The 12,341-nt window shown below is 37.7% G+C and overlaps 1 protein-coding gene across 2 annotated transcripts in view; it reads right to left on the bottom strand.

Moving 5' to 3' along the window:
* The window catches only part of CTBP1 (C-terminal binding protein 1), a 247,417-nt gene that overhangs the window by 182,607 nt on the left and 52,469 nt on the right, over positions 1-12,341 (bottom strand). Inside the window, exon 2 of one of the 2 annotated variants that reach the window (XM_052780713.1) lies at positions 10,694-10,854. In XM_052780713.1, the coding sequence (XP_052636673.1) occupies positions 10,694-10,751 (58 nt within the window). In that variant the 5' untranslated portion in view covers positions 10,752-10,854. Of the gene's footprint in view, positions 1-10,693; positions 10,855-12,341 lie in introns of those variants that run through there. The other variant, XM_052780721.1, reaches the window with a different exon arrangement.

Genomic DNA, 12,341 nt, shown 5'->3' with positions numbered 1-12,341 from the left:
ATACTTCATGAGGGCAAGTTTCTTATGAGGCTAGAGGGGAGGAGGCAGGGACAAGAATAGCCCAGTGATGGGGGCCTCACCTCGGAGAAAAGAAACAGTCCACAGTTTTAAGTCTCCATCCACAAAATTATATACACAAAAGTACTAGAAACAGGAAAGAAAAGCTTGAATTTCCCTTCCTGAGTTAGAGCACTCGTTACTGAGCTCAGTTATCCCTTTTCTTTCTGGCACAATGAAGATTTTGCATTACCTGGAACATAGATAGCAGCAAACAACACAGAAAGGGTAACGAACCTCCCTTTGAAAAACTAATAATCTTGGGATGGATGATGATCTAGAAGACAAAGTTTCCCCATTCCTGGGCTGGCACTCTTACCTACTGAGGAGCCACTGTTAAAAGCAGTGCCGCTGTGCAGAAACAACTTTCAAAGACTCCCTGGTCTAGGGAGGGAATATGATTTGAGTGTGGTGATGGAAGGCACTTCCTTAGCCAAGGAATGACCAGGTAGCACTTCTTGTTCCTGTATGTAGTATCTAAGCACCTTTTAGACAGATTTTCAAAGAAAATCAGGCTTACGTAATTGTGTCTGTCCATCTACCCGCTGGGCCCTCCTTAATTAAATCCTTAACTCACTAGCAAATTTCAACCAAGAGCTGCCAGTAGTCTCAAAGAGAATTAAGTTCCTGCAAGTTTCATTAAGGAGAAAAAAAGAAAAAAAAAAAAAGGCATCCAGATGAGAAGACAGACTCAAATTAGAGGCCACACTTTGTGAAAGGCTGCGGTAGGACATCAGCAGTAATCCCTTCTGTGACACCAGCCGGTCCCCAGACACGCACTGACTCACCAGCACACAGGCATCTCGGACGCAGCCAACTGTTGCCTTAGGAGATATGCTGGGACAGGAGGCACTGCAGATGAATTTCTTAAATAAAGCACCATCATGCCTGCTATCGTTCTGCAAAGTGGGGTCCAGCTGATGCGTGCTGTATGTGATCACAGAAGGCCTGCTTGATGCGCATCTGCCTCCAAAAGAGCTAATTCTGTTTGAGGATCCTGCCTTGTCTTAAGCACAAAATGCACACTAAACTGCTCAAACCTGCAAGAGGAAAGAAAATGAAGATGCTCTCAAAGTGCGGAGGTTACTTAAATTTCATCCATAAAGTGCAAAGAGCTTTCAAGGTGCTGATGATTTCAGATGGGTTTTGAAGTACTGAGACACCTGCCTTCCCCATAACTCCTAACTTGGGTGTCTATATCCTTTTGCAGATCTGGACTGAAGCATGTTGCTAGGCTGCCAACAACTGCCAGGCAACAAATCACAGCACGTAGATTGAAGTCACGCTTACAATGCAACATATTGAGCGTGTTTTATTGTTAAGAAATCGATAATCTGCATTGCCATAATCAAATGTAAAATGTGATCATATTTTTCCCAGGGGAGGAAAAAATGAGAATAAAAAAAACAGTAAATCATTCTTATTGCCCTTCCAAAGTAAAACTTATACACACATTTTTCAATCTGTTATAAAATCAAATTAATTTCAATATTAATGAACAAAGCTACTCACATTGCACAACATGTAATTAAGATTCCTACTACTTCTTTCTGAGCTCCTTCTATTCATTGCCCCACCAAATTATTAAAACAAAGCAGTTACTATGGTAACTAATTCATTCTCTGCATTATTATATTGTTTCTAAACATCAGCGTCTAGTCATTCTGACTTACATGCCCTAAATTCCAGTTTGAAATTCTAAACTTTTGTCTTGTTTGTCAGAAAAGCCCTTTACAATCTATGCATTCATGCAGATAAGGATAGCTAGAGTGCAGCTGCTTTTGTTTATGGCAAGAAGAAGTAACTGTTACTAAATTATTTGAGTTTGATAAATTGGTGGTGCCTGCATGCAAGCGCAGAGCAGCACTCGGGGAACAAGCATGGGAGTTTGCGGAGCACTACACAAACAGGCAAACATGACCATCTGCAGGTTAGATAAACTAACAACAACAACAAAAAATGGCTGGCAGATGTTGTAGAAACTAAGTAACACCTGCCTAAGTGGTATTTGATACCCAGAAAAAAACCCACATGGGTATGACTGATGCAATCTTCAAGAAAGAAAGGAACAGCAGGGAACAAGAAATAGTGATAAAATTGCCTGGGAAAAAGTTTTATTAGCATTTAATAAAACTATTTTTTCAAATGTACACTCCTTGACAAAAAGAGACATTTATCATGTATTTAATTAACACTTACAATTATTCTTAATTACCTATTAACAGGAGTCACAGTCTATTTGTATTTTGAGTGTCATCATCTAGCACACAAGGAAACTTTCTGAAAAATACAGGTAGGATCAAAAGAATAAAGAGTCTTTCCTCTTCATCTTTTGCTGTCCTACTGCCATTGCCTGTAATTTTTACCGGGTTTTTTGGTGTGTCTCCATTTAATTGGTGGAATGAGAGGTTTGAAAATTCAGTGCATAGGATGATACTTTGAAAAATAAGCATCAGGAAAAGGGAGACATAAGTAATTTTGAACAGCTAATTTCTGGCTTCAGAAAAACCCAAACACATCTACTCAAAGTCACAAGCAATTTAAATTTAATTCTCACAGAAAAGGAAGGAAGAAGGAATCTTCTTATTTAAGCATCTGAGCAGGGTCACAAACCACTGCAGAGTTCTGGATCTACAGTGGTACCAATGGGTGTGCTTTTACCTGCTGCAAATGCCAGGTACTTTCACAGTTAGCAAAGCCTCGTTTTTAAAAGGGATTCCAAGATTATTACAACAGCCGGCTGTTATTTATATCACAGTAACTCTGAAAGTCTCTGACTGACTGTTTCCTGTCAAAGAAAAAGAAAAGGCACAGAGGCGGAGAGGCAACTTCTGTTTTCTAACCGACTATCTGGCTTCAGAAAAGCTAAAAGATAAAACACAGGTTTCTGAACTCCAAATGACCTGTCCATCAGATCACAATGACTTTTCTAAGGAGAGCAGAGATATCTGCAAGATATTCTTCCCCTGGCAAAGCCTCCAGGCGATTCCTCTTGTTTAAGGAGAGGCACCCTTCAAGTTCAGTACTGACCTTGTGGAACAAGGGCACAAGGATGAAGCTGTAGATGCCTTCAGCACTAGAAGACTGTCTCCACTTTTATTTTCTTGTTTCCACTTGCCTAATCACACTCCCATCCTGACTGCACTAAGGGAGGAAACAAAACAAAATCCTTTTTTGCATCTCAGACTGCACTTCCCTAAGGATGGGAACTGCCTCTATGAAAGCTCAATATGTCTGCTTTAATTAGATGACTATTTAAATTTTTCAGTATGTTTACCTAGACACTTAATCTTTGCACAGTTCGTTTTTCCAGAACACAGTGTAAAACAATGTATAAATCTAGGGCTTCCAGAGCATCTTCCTGACCCCAGGCAGAAATAAGCATATATTACCACCAAGTGCTTAGACTTCTAAAGCTTTTAAAAGTTCTACCAGGAGCTCATCTGCACTGTATAAAAGCTAAATAACTAGTCCAAAAAGTTTTTTTTAATCCTCTGAAGATTACTCAGGAATTAGATGATGAGGTATGGTTAAGTATTGGATTCCAATTCAAATATATATGATAGTAAAAATACAATGATTACAACCCTGTAAACCCAGCATCAGGCTATACTGTTTGATGTATTTAACACTGTCTTTGACACTAACATTAAATAAAACTATTTTGACTTTATTATAGCAGTAGGATGTAGTGTACTGGATATATCATAGCTGAATGTAGCTGCTGTCTGTCACAAGCAAGCAGTGTTTTTTATTTCAATATACCAATGAAAATGTAACTATACAGACAAAATGTAATGCTGGACACCACGAAAACACAGCTTTTCTTTAAAACATTCATAACTTAAATCAGTGACCTGAATATTTCAGCAAAATTTATAAATATCACTGAGATTCTTTTCTCTGCAGGTTCCCCCCTCCCCCCACCCAGTCTTCTTGTTAAAATAATGCTTTTCATTAGCAGCTACTGTTCAGCATCGTTTAGGGCAAAATGGGTTTTTAAGCTAATTTTCTTTTCATACAGCTTGCATTGTTACTAGTAATACCTCTGTAACATTGTAGTAGCTTAAATGCACACAAATTCGAAAGCTGTTTAGGTAGCACATAATGAAGATTCAAATTACAAAAGCAGGTTACTGCAGCAATCCAAAAGAAAGCCAAAAACGCCTTGCACCGTAAATGCTGAATATTAAGGATAAAAACAAAAACCAAACATAAGCCTGTGCATAAGCATTTCAACTATAATTGTAATGAGATAAAGGATGTTTTTGCATTCGGGCAAACATACCCCAAATATACATACAGATAACTTTCCTTAATGTGTGGGAAGTGGCAAATGATCTTGTTATGTGATGATTCACAGGAGCATCATTTTCATTTTATTATTTCGAAGTCAACTTATCTTAGTCATTAGAATAGCCTCCCTGTTCTTTGAAGACAACTCTTACATAACAGATTAAATATTTTTCCAAATTCTCTATATTTCAAACTCATATAAATATTTTCAAAGTTCTTACAGTCAAAACAGAAAAATAGTGTTGAATTGTTAGAACACCCTTGTATGCAACACAAGAATGTATGCATTTTTATTTTAAGACACTTGTATCTGAAAATAACTTGGTTTACTGATAGAATATTCTGCTTGGGTTATTCATAGAAAACTCTGTTTGCTTAAACACTTTCATTTGTTACAGTTGAAAGATTTGATGGCTGTTCCTGCAGAAAGATTTCGGTAGCTTTTACTACCTGATTCCTAATCTAATTTATACTGGATTGCTAGGGAGAAAAGGAATTTTCCCAGATCAAAATCCTTATTTATTTGCTGAAGGCACTTAAGGTTAGAAAAATCACATTTTTGTGAAAGTTAATTGGTATTTTATGAAGGAGCAATTTGCACTTAGGAAACAATAAATGATAAAATATTAGGAATCTTTTAGCTCCCTCTGCTGCCCTAATCCTTCAACAAGCCGCCTTCTAAAGTCTGTCAAAGACACCAAGCAACTAGGCAGTCCATTAATCTCTTTTTAAGAAACACTTAGCATATTTAGTATGCCTAGTACTAAGATCAGTATGCATAAAGAGAACTCTATCAAGTATTATGTGATTTACAATTGTCTGCACATTTTATTATTTCCTTTCTTTCTCTCATATCTGCAGCGAGTGAGACAACTATGAACACTTTCAAATTCGGATGTCAGTTAAGAAAATTGATAGCTCGTTTTCCAAGGAACCTGACATCTGCAATTCCCACTTACATAAGAAAGAGCTAAGTGTACTCACTGCCTGGAAACATTTAATCCTTCTTCCTTTTATTTACAGATCAATTTACACAGTACATACCAACTTTAGTAAAAATCCTTTTTTAAATGCAGGGAAAACCCAAGCATCGCCAAAGTAGGCCATCTCCCTCATTAATATGCGGAAAACCTAACTGCCTAATTTCACAACTGCAATGGCTCAAATCACAGTTTACGCAAGCCAGATAGGCTCCATCAGTGGTCATGAAATAACACTTGGTATTCGTCAATCTGGTACTTTCCACTTGTTAAGAAGCCAAGCTCTCTATTACATGCACAAGGAAAAAAAAATCAGGGAAAAGAATGTGTTTTTTAAACTAAGTCACTCTGTATTTCAAGATTTCTTTATAAATTTGGAAAGAAGAAAACTGAATTCCATTTATATCTGCTTTTTTCTCTGCATTCCTCCTGGAACCATCAATATACCACATCAACTATGAATTGAAGATTCATCTTATTACATTTCATGCTATATAGCACCACAAGCAGAAAAAAGCAGCTTTAAAAACAGATGTTTTCTTATAGGGAAAGAAAGCCTAGACCATATCCTTGAAAAGAAACTATTCCTTTATTGGGCACTTTTACTGTCCTTCAAAGAGCATAATGCTTGGGTATCTGCCAGTAATCGGACCTTCCCAAAGAAAGGCTGCCCTTCATAAAAGCAAAAGATGAGAGATTTTATCTGAAATTTCAGAAATTCATCCCATTAATATGCACTTTCTTTTCCAATTTACGATCCCAGCCAACTCTTCTTTTCTTAGGTAATAAAGCAGCACTGTCAAAATAGCTAAAATACATTTAAAGTTTTCTTCTGGGCACTTTTAAAAAGGAAGAGGCAACCTGTGAATAAAGAATAACCTTAAGATGTATACCAGTGCTGCATAAAAACAAAAAAAGACTTGAAATGATTGTTGAGAAGCTCTGAGCTGTGCTAAGATGCTTTTTGCTTTCTCAAAACCAGAACTACAAAAACATGTAACATCTGTCTGGGGGCATGTAGGGTCTTCACAGACTTGTTGTACTTGCCTACACTACAGTCTTTGCTATAAATACCACATACGAGGTGCTCTGGAAAGAAATTTCTGTTCTCAAGCAATCAAACTGGAAAAGGTACTCTCACAACTTTGCAGTTACATTTTCAGTATGTGCTGTAGTCTAATCTGTGATATCTGTGTAAACAAGCAAGAAGAAATGTAAGAGGAGACATGCCTTTCCTCCTCCTAGTTCCACCAATGTCCCTAAAGCTCTCTCCTTTAACGAGCTTCCTAAAGCTTGGAAACCCACCAAAAGCAGTGGCTGACTGAGCACTAGGTATTGTACAATGTAATGTATTTAGAGGAAATTCACTTTATCAAGCCCGTTCACAGACAATTCAGACAATGTAACATTTTCTTCGCACTGCAGCCACCTTCTGTTGCCTTCCTACTTCACCTATTAGCTCCCAGCAAATTCAACAGAGGTCAGACATCCCCAAGGTAACTTCCAAGCAACGGTCAGTGAAACATACACACATTTAATTAAAGATTTCTAGAATATAAGCAAATACACAGCATTATATTGTAACAAAACTGTAAACAAAGTACAATAATAGCTTAATTAGGGATAACAACTTTTCAAAATGCCAAAAACATTTAGAATTTTTCAAATTACCCACAAAATGAACACATTTTATTTTTGCACTGTGACACTTCCAACTGTTCTGCCAAATGTATACTACTATAATTACGCTTTGCAATCACCAGCATCACCGGAGAGGGGGACAAAGAACAATATAATCAGTAACTAATTAATCTTTCACATGCCATGATACTATTTATCTTCAAGGGAAGAATCCTAAATGTTATTTTATAAATTGTGAAGCGAGTTTAATATTAGCATCTCAGAGTGCCTGGAATCATGTCTTTGTGCCTAAGTATAATTCACAGCTACTGGTAAAAGTCAGAAACCAGAATCTAATATCTGGTTTTTTCAAGGGACAGTCTTCAATTTCCATCATCTAAGGAAACTCTACTTTATAGAGCTATATAAACTGGGGTGTCAAAGCACATTTTATTCCACCCTTTTGAGATGATACGCATAAGAAAATGGCAGACCATTGAAATGTGCATGAAAATATAATTGCAAACAGCTTCAGGATTAAAAGCAAATATTCAATTCCGTATTTAAGAAATCACTGAAGGGACTCATAGGTACCGCAGAGACAAAATTAATTACTCAGCTACATTAAGAGAGAAGTTAATTGCTCCCAAAGTAATAGAATCAGGTTTTTTCTGCATTGAGTATCACTGAAATTTAGTAATACTACTACCATACTATCGTTAACTCCAAGGTAATATTAAATCCAGCGATGCCTGTTCAATTTGTTGCTCAATTTGCATGACTAGTTACTATAAGCAAGTGTGCAAATTACCTAAAGCCACATGAAAGCGGTTCAACTCAAATAACATTGTGCATGCAGTTACCTAACTCACAGGAGCATTTGTGGTAATCCATTAACTCCACAGAAAAAGCTGTGTGCAACCTTGTGCACATGTTCCCAACATAAGCATTTCATTTTGAGAATCAGGACCATAGCCCTCATTTTTCAGAAACTGAATTTCAACTGATTATCATCCCCTCCTCAAACAAGGATACAGACAGTAATGAAATGCTGTATGTCACCACCAGAATGATACCAGTGTCTCTTTCTGGATACAACAATGTATTAATGTCTGCCCATTACAAGTTTTTATGTTAAACAATTTATGAAAAAACACATAATTAGTAATAGTAATAGTTAGTAAATCATTGTAGCCCATTTTTAAGTGGAACTTGCAACCAAAAAAAATGCATCTTAAAAGTATTTCTCTTCTGAGGGCAAAGGTTAAGTGAGAAAGCTATACACAAACTGATGAACAAAAAAGCTGGCAGAGAAGACAAACCACCTTTAATAGCTATACAGCTCACTACATTTCTTGAGCTTTGTAAAATGTTATGTGTATTTCTAAAATATAAAATGTTTAGGTTGTGTTATGAAAGGCACATATATCAGAGAACAACTCTGCATATTTGATTTTTTAAACCTGAACAGGAACATAGGTAGGGAAAAGCCTTTTTAAAACAAACCAACCCCCTAGTTTTTATCCCACTTTACGCAGTTGCAGGGATAGTAATTTAAAAACATCAGCAAGATATGTGTTTACAAACCTCAAAGAACTCTCAGACATTTGAACACACAGACACTCAGGAGCAGAATACAGCTCAGTTGCTTTAAAGAGCCAAATTGGATTCCCGTAACCATAAAATTTCAAGCATTTTTCCATACCCATTGTTTCACCCCCTCTCCTCTTGATTATCTTCTGCCTGGTCCTCCCACTCTATTTTTCCAGCATGGCTATTTGTCTAGCATGTGGTAAATGGGATTAGGAAGCAAAGGTAGCTAAAAAACTTTTCCTATGTTATTTTTCAACTGGATCAATTCCCTACACTGCATGGCCGCACAGATTTTACCATAGGATGCAGTGAATTGTGCAGGGCTGGGAAAAACAAGCCAGACAAAAGGCGCTGATTAAACAGCATCACTAAACGTGAACATGAAGTCTGGGGGAAGCCACTGCTATTTTAAAGAGCCACAGTGGCTACTGGTCTGCGACCTCTGTCCCTGACAACATTCCTTGCCACATCATCACAGACTCTATTTTCCTCTTAAGTTGTCCTGTTGATCAGTATAAGCAGCCCAAAAGGAGGCTGAAATTCCACCAAGTGGGTTGAGCTGATGTAACTGCTGGCTGCCATCAAAAGGGATGGGTTTCTCTGTCCTCTTCACAATCTGCCAATTCAGCTGACTAACACAGGCATTTTTTATTGAAGGGTCAGACACAGAGACCCTAGTATGAGGACCTGAGACCGGGAACAGAGAGGAGGACCATGCACTGCACCAGCACACTCCTAGGTAATTTCCAGCTGACTGCAGAGCTGCCCAGAAAGAGGAGCAGCCTTCCCAAATTCCCTGTCCTCAGCAGCCAGTTGCCCATTTCTCTGAGCAGGGATTAGTCTCCAGTGAGCAGATTCAACTGACCGCTTGGCCAACCAGTCTAGGTGGGACATGGTAACAGTTTGGACCTGGCAATCAGGGGCGGGCTTGGCCGGTTTTAGTAGAGACTAACAGGGAGATTAGTCATCTAAACCAAATGTGGAACTGCACCCTTTGATACTTTGATGAAAAGCCTCTTTCTCTGGCTACGTCAGGGTAAACGGTCCCAGCGCCCCACATTGATCCTTTCCAACTACCCCCTTCAATGCAACTGCTTTGTCAGCTGAACAGTGGCCTAGACTGAGGAATTTACCTAAATGGAAAATATACCAACAAAAAGTTTATTTTTAGTATGAGTCATCTTCTCAATCTAGCTCATTATACGGTTACACTCATATTGGCACAAAGAAAGGCAAAAAAAAAAAAAGACAGAATCAGCTGCCAGGGACTGCTTACACCAACACAGCTGCTAGAAAAAAGTCTCAAGACCAATGCGTGGAGGAGCAAATGTTTCAACTGCAGTTCATTGCTTCAGTATTAGACATGATGCAGAGACCATGTGCCCAGAAGTCTGTGCACTTTCTCCCGTCCTATCAAAATGGGTTAGTAAAGAAATTAACTATGCCCTGGCCTTTTAAGGAGAAGCTAACATTTTAATATAAAAATTCATTTAGCTGAAATCATTCATGTATATTCTTAAAAATAGTACACCTTATCCCTCAACCTGCTTTCACACCAACTCTAAAAGCAAATGAACAAAGAATACCAGGTATACAGAACTTGGTCATTTGTGACTTAGGGTAAAATGACTGATACAAATGATTACACTCACCAGAATTCAGGATATTTTTATTAATACTCATTAAAGTTTGGGGGTCTTCTGGGATTTTTTTTGTGTTTTGTTTTCATTTGATTTTCTACTTCCTTCCTAGGATCAGGTACAGGCTGTTAAATCAATCTATAGGAAGCAAGCCTGTAGAGAAAGACTCTAGAGAGCATTACGTGGTCATCTTATCCTTTTGCGATTCTTACTTCATATAAAACCACGATCTTTCACAACATTCAGGTAGAATACTGTAAAATACTAAGTTGAAAGCAAACTTAACTGTAGAATAGTACAGAGTTCACACACTAGTTGCTTTTATTTGTCTAGATCTATTTTCACCCAAACCCAGCATTTGTGCATAGTTAATATAATCCCAACAGGAATCGCAACTCAACTAATAATACACTAAATGACCAAAAGAAAAGAATTCCAGTCTCCAGAAATATCAGTAATCCATGAAATTAATTGACGCAGTTAACATGAGAAATTGAAATGTCTAACCTTCAAATATGCGATCCAGACGTTGCCGCTTCACTTTGTGTTTGTCCATTAGAGACATAAGAGTAGAAGCTCAAAGAACGTCTCCACACAGCTTGGTGACAGTCTTCTCAAGCCAGCCACAAGTCAGAAATGCTTACTGTCTTTTATAAACTTATTTTCACCTGTGAACAGAAAGATAAACTTCTTAAACTTCAAAACACAGATCTTTTTCCACCTCTTCCCAGGAAGATGATCTATGTGTTATTTAAACAATTAAGAAAACACATAAAGTTCTGAAATCATATTAGGTAACCTGGTATTTCACAACAAACTGCCTTCTAAACATGTAGAGATGCAAAGCACACAACACAGCTCCAACAAGCCAGTATAAGAAATGCTCCAAGACAGCTGCTGTTTTCTGCCTTTTGACTCTCAAATCCTTCCTTGCCCTTTCACTAAACACACCGCCAGCTAAAGAAGGTATCTCAGGCAGGCACAAGTACATGATTCCCATAAAAAGACAGAAATGTGTCCACCTTAAATGAAACTGTAAAGCCATACTTTTGCATCGTAATGCTTACAGCAAGAGAAAGTACTCTTTTCTTTCTTAACTTTTAAGCTTTCGATGATAACCAGAGTTTGATACTTGGAAGTTGAAGGAAACAATTCAAGGGGCATAGACCCGAGGAAATGCATCATGGTGACAACACAGAATGCCAACCTCTATATCAACCAAACGGCATTTAAGCAGGTTTATGCATGACTAGGCAAGCTCTTTGGCAGCAAATACAACTAAGCACTTTTCAGATACCGTGTAGCTGGGCAAGACAGCATAAGGGTATTGCAACAAGCAGTCTGCATTTTAAGCCAAACCACTGAGAAGCAGTAAGGGGGATGGGGAGAGAGGGAAGAAAAATCCCTCAACAAGAATCTAATCATAGCGGTAGATTATAAAATGCACAATAGCAAGTGGAGGGGGTAAAACTAAGTATACAGATCCTCTAAAAAGCATAATCAGAGCACCACTTTTATCTACCTTTCAATATCTCAATAGACTTTGAGAAACAAACTCGGAGAACGTTGTATTACAAGCACAGTGCACACTAAAACGAGCCAAATAATTCACTTCCCTGTTTCTTTTTATTCCTGCCCAACAGCTTTCAACATCAGTGGATAGCATTAAATGGCCTCACAAGTGACTGAACCTAGAAATCTGCTTGTTTCTTTCTAGAGGCTAAACTTTTCTAAAACCAAATATAAGCACATTTCATCAATGTAATATGAAGATTCATGCATTCCGAGTGAAATGATAAAGAAAAAAATTTTGAATATCAAGAACTGCATATTTGCATTAAAATAGGTATCTTTACCAGCACTACCCTGCTTGGTGCATTTGGACTTTTAACAGAAGTTCCTTTGTGTTTATTTTCATTTAAAAATGGAGTTGATAAGCAATATTCATCATGCTTTTAATACTTTATTCAGCTTCATCCTCTTCTTCACTTTCTCTCCACACCTCTTCTTTATCCTCAAATTCAAGATTCTTCTGCTGTTTTGCATATTGTCTGACTCCAGCTGACTATAACATCCCATTATGAATGGGAGAAGAAAAAACAATGAAGAAAGCAGAAGCCCAGTTTTTCCTCTTTAAAAAAAACCAAAAAGAACG

The sequence above is a fragment of the Harpia harpyja genome, chromosome 2 (assembly GCF_026419915.1).
Source record: "Harpia harpyja isolate bHarHar1 chromosome 2, bHarHar1 primary haplotype, whole genome shotgun sequence".
In the NCBI taxonomy this organism is placed as follows: Eukaryota; Metazoa; Chordata; class Aves; order Accipitriformes; family Accipitridae; genus Harpia; species Harpia harpyja.
This window is presented reverse-complemented; position numbering and strand designations above follow the sequence as displayed.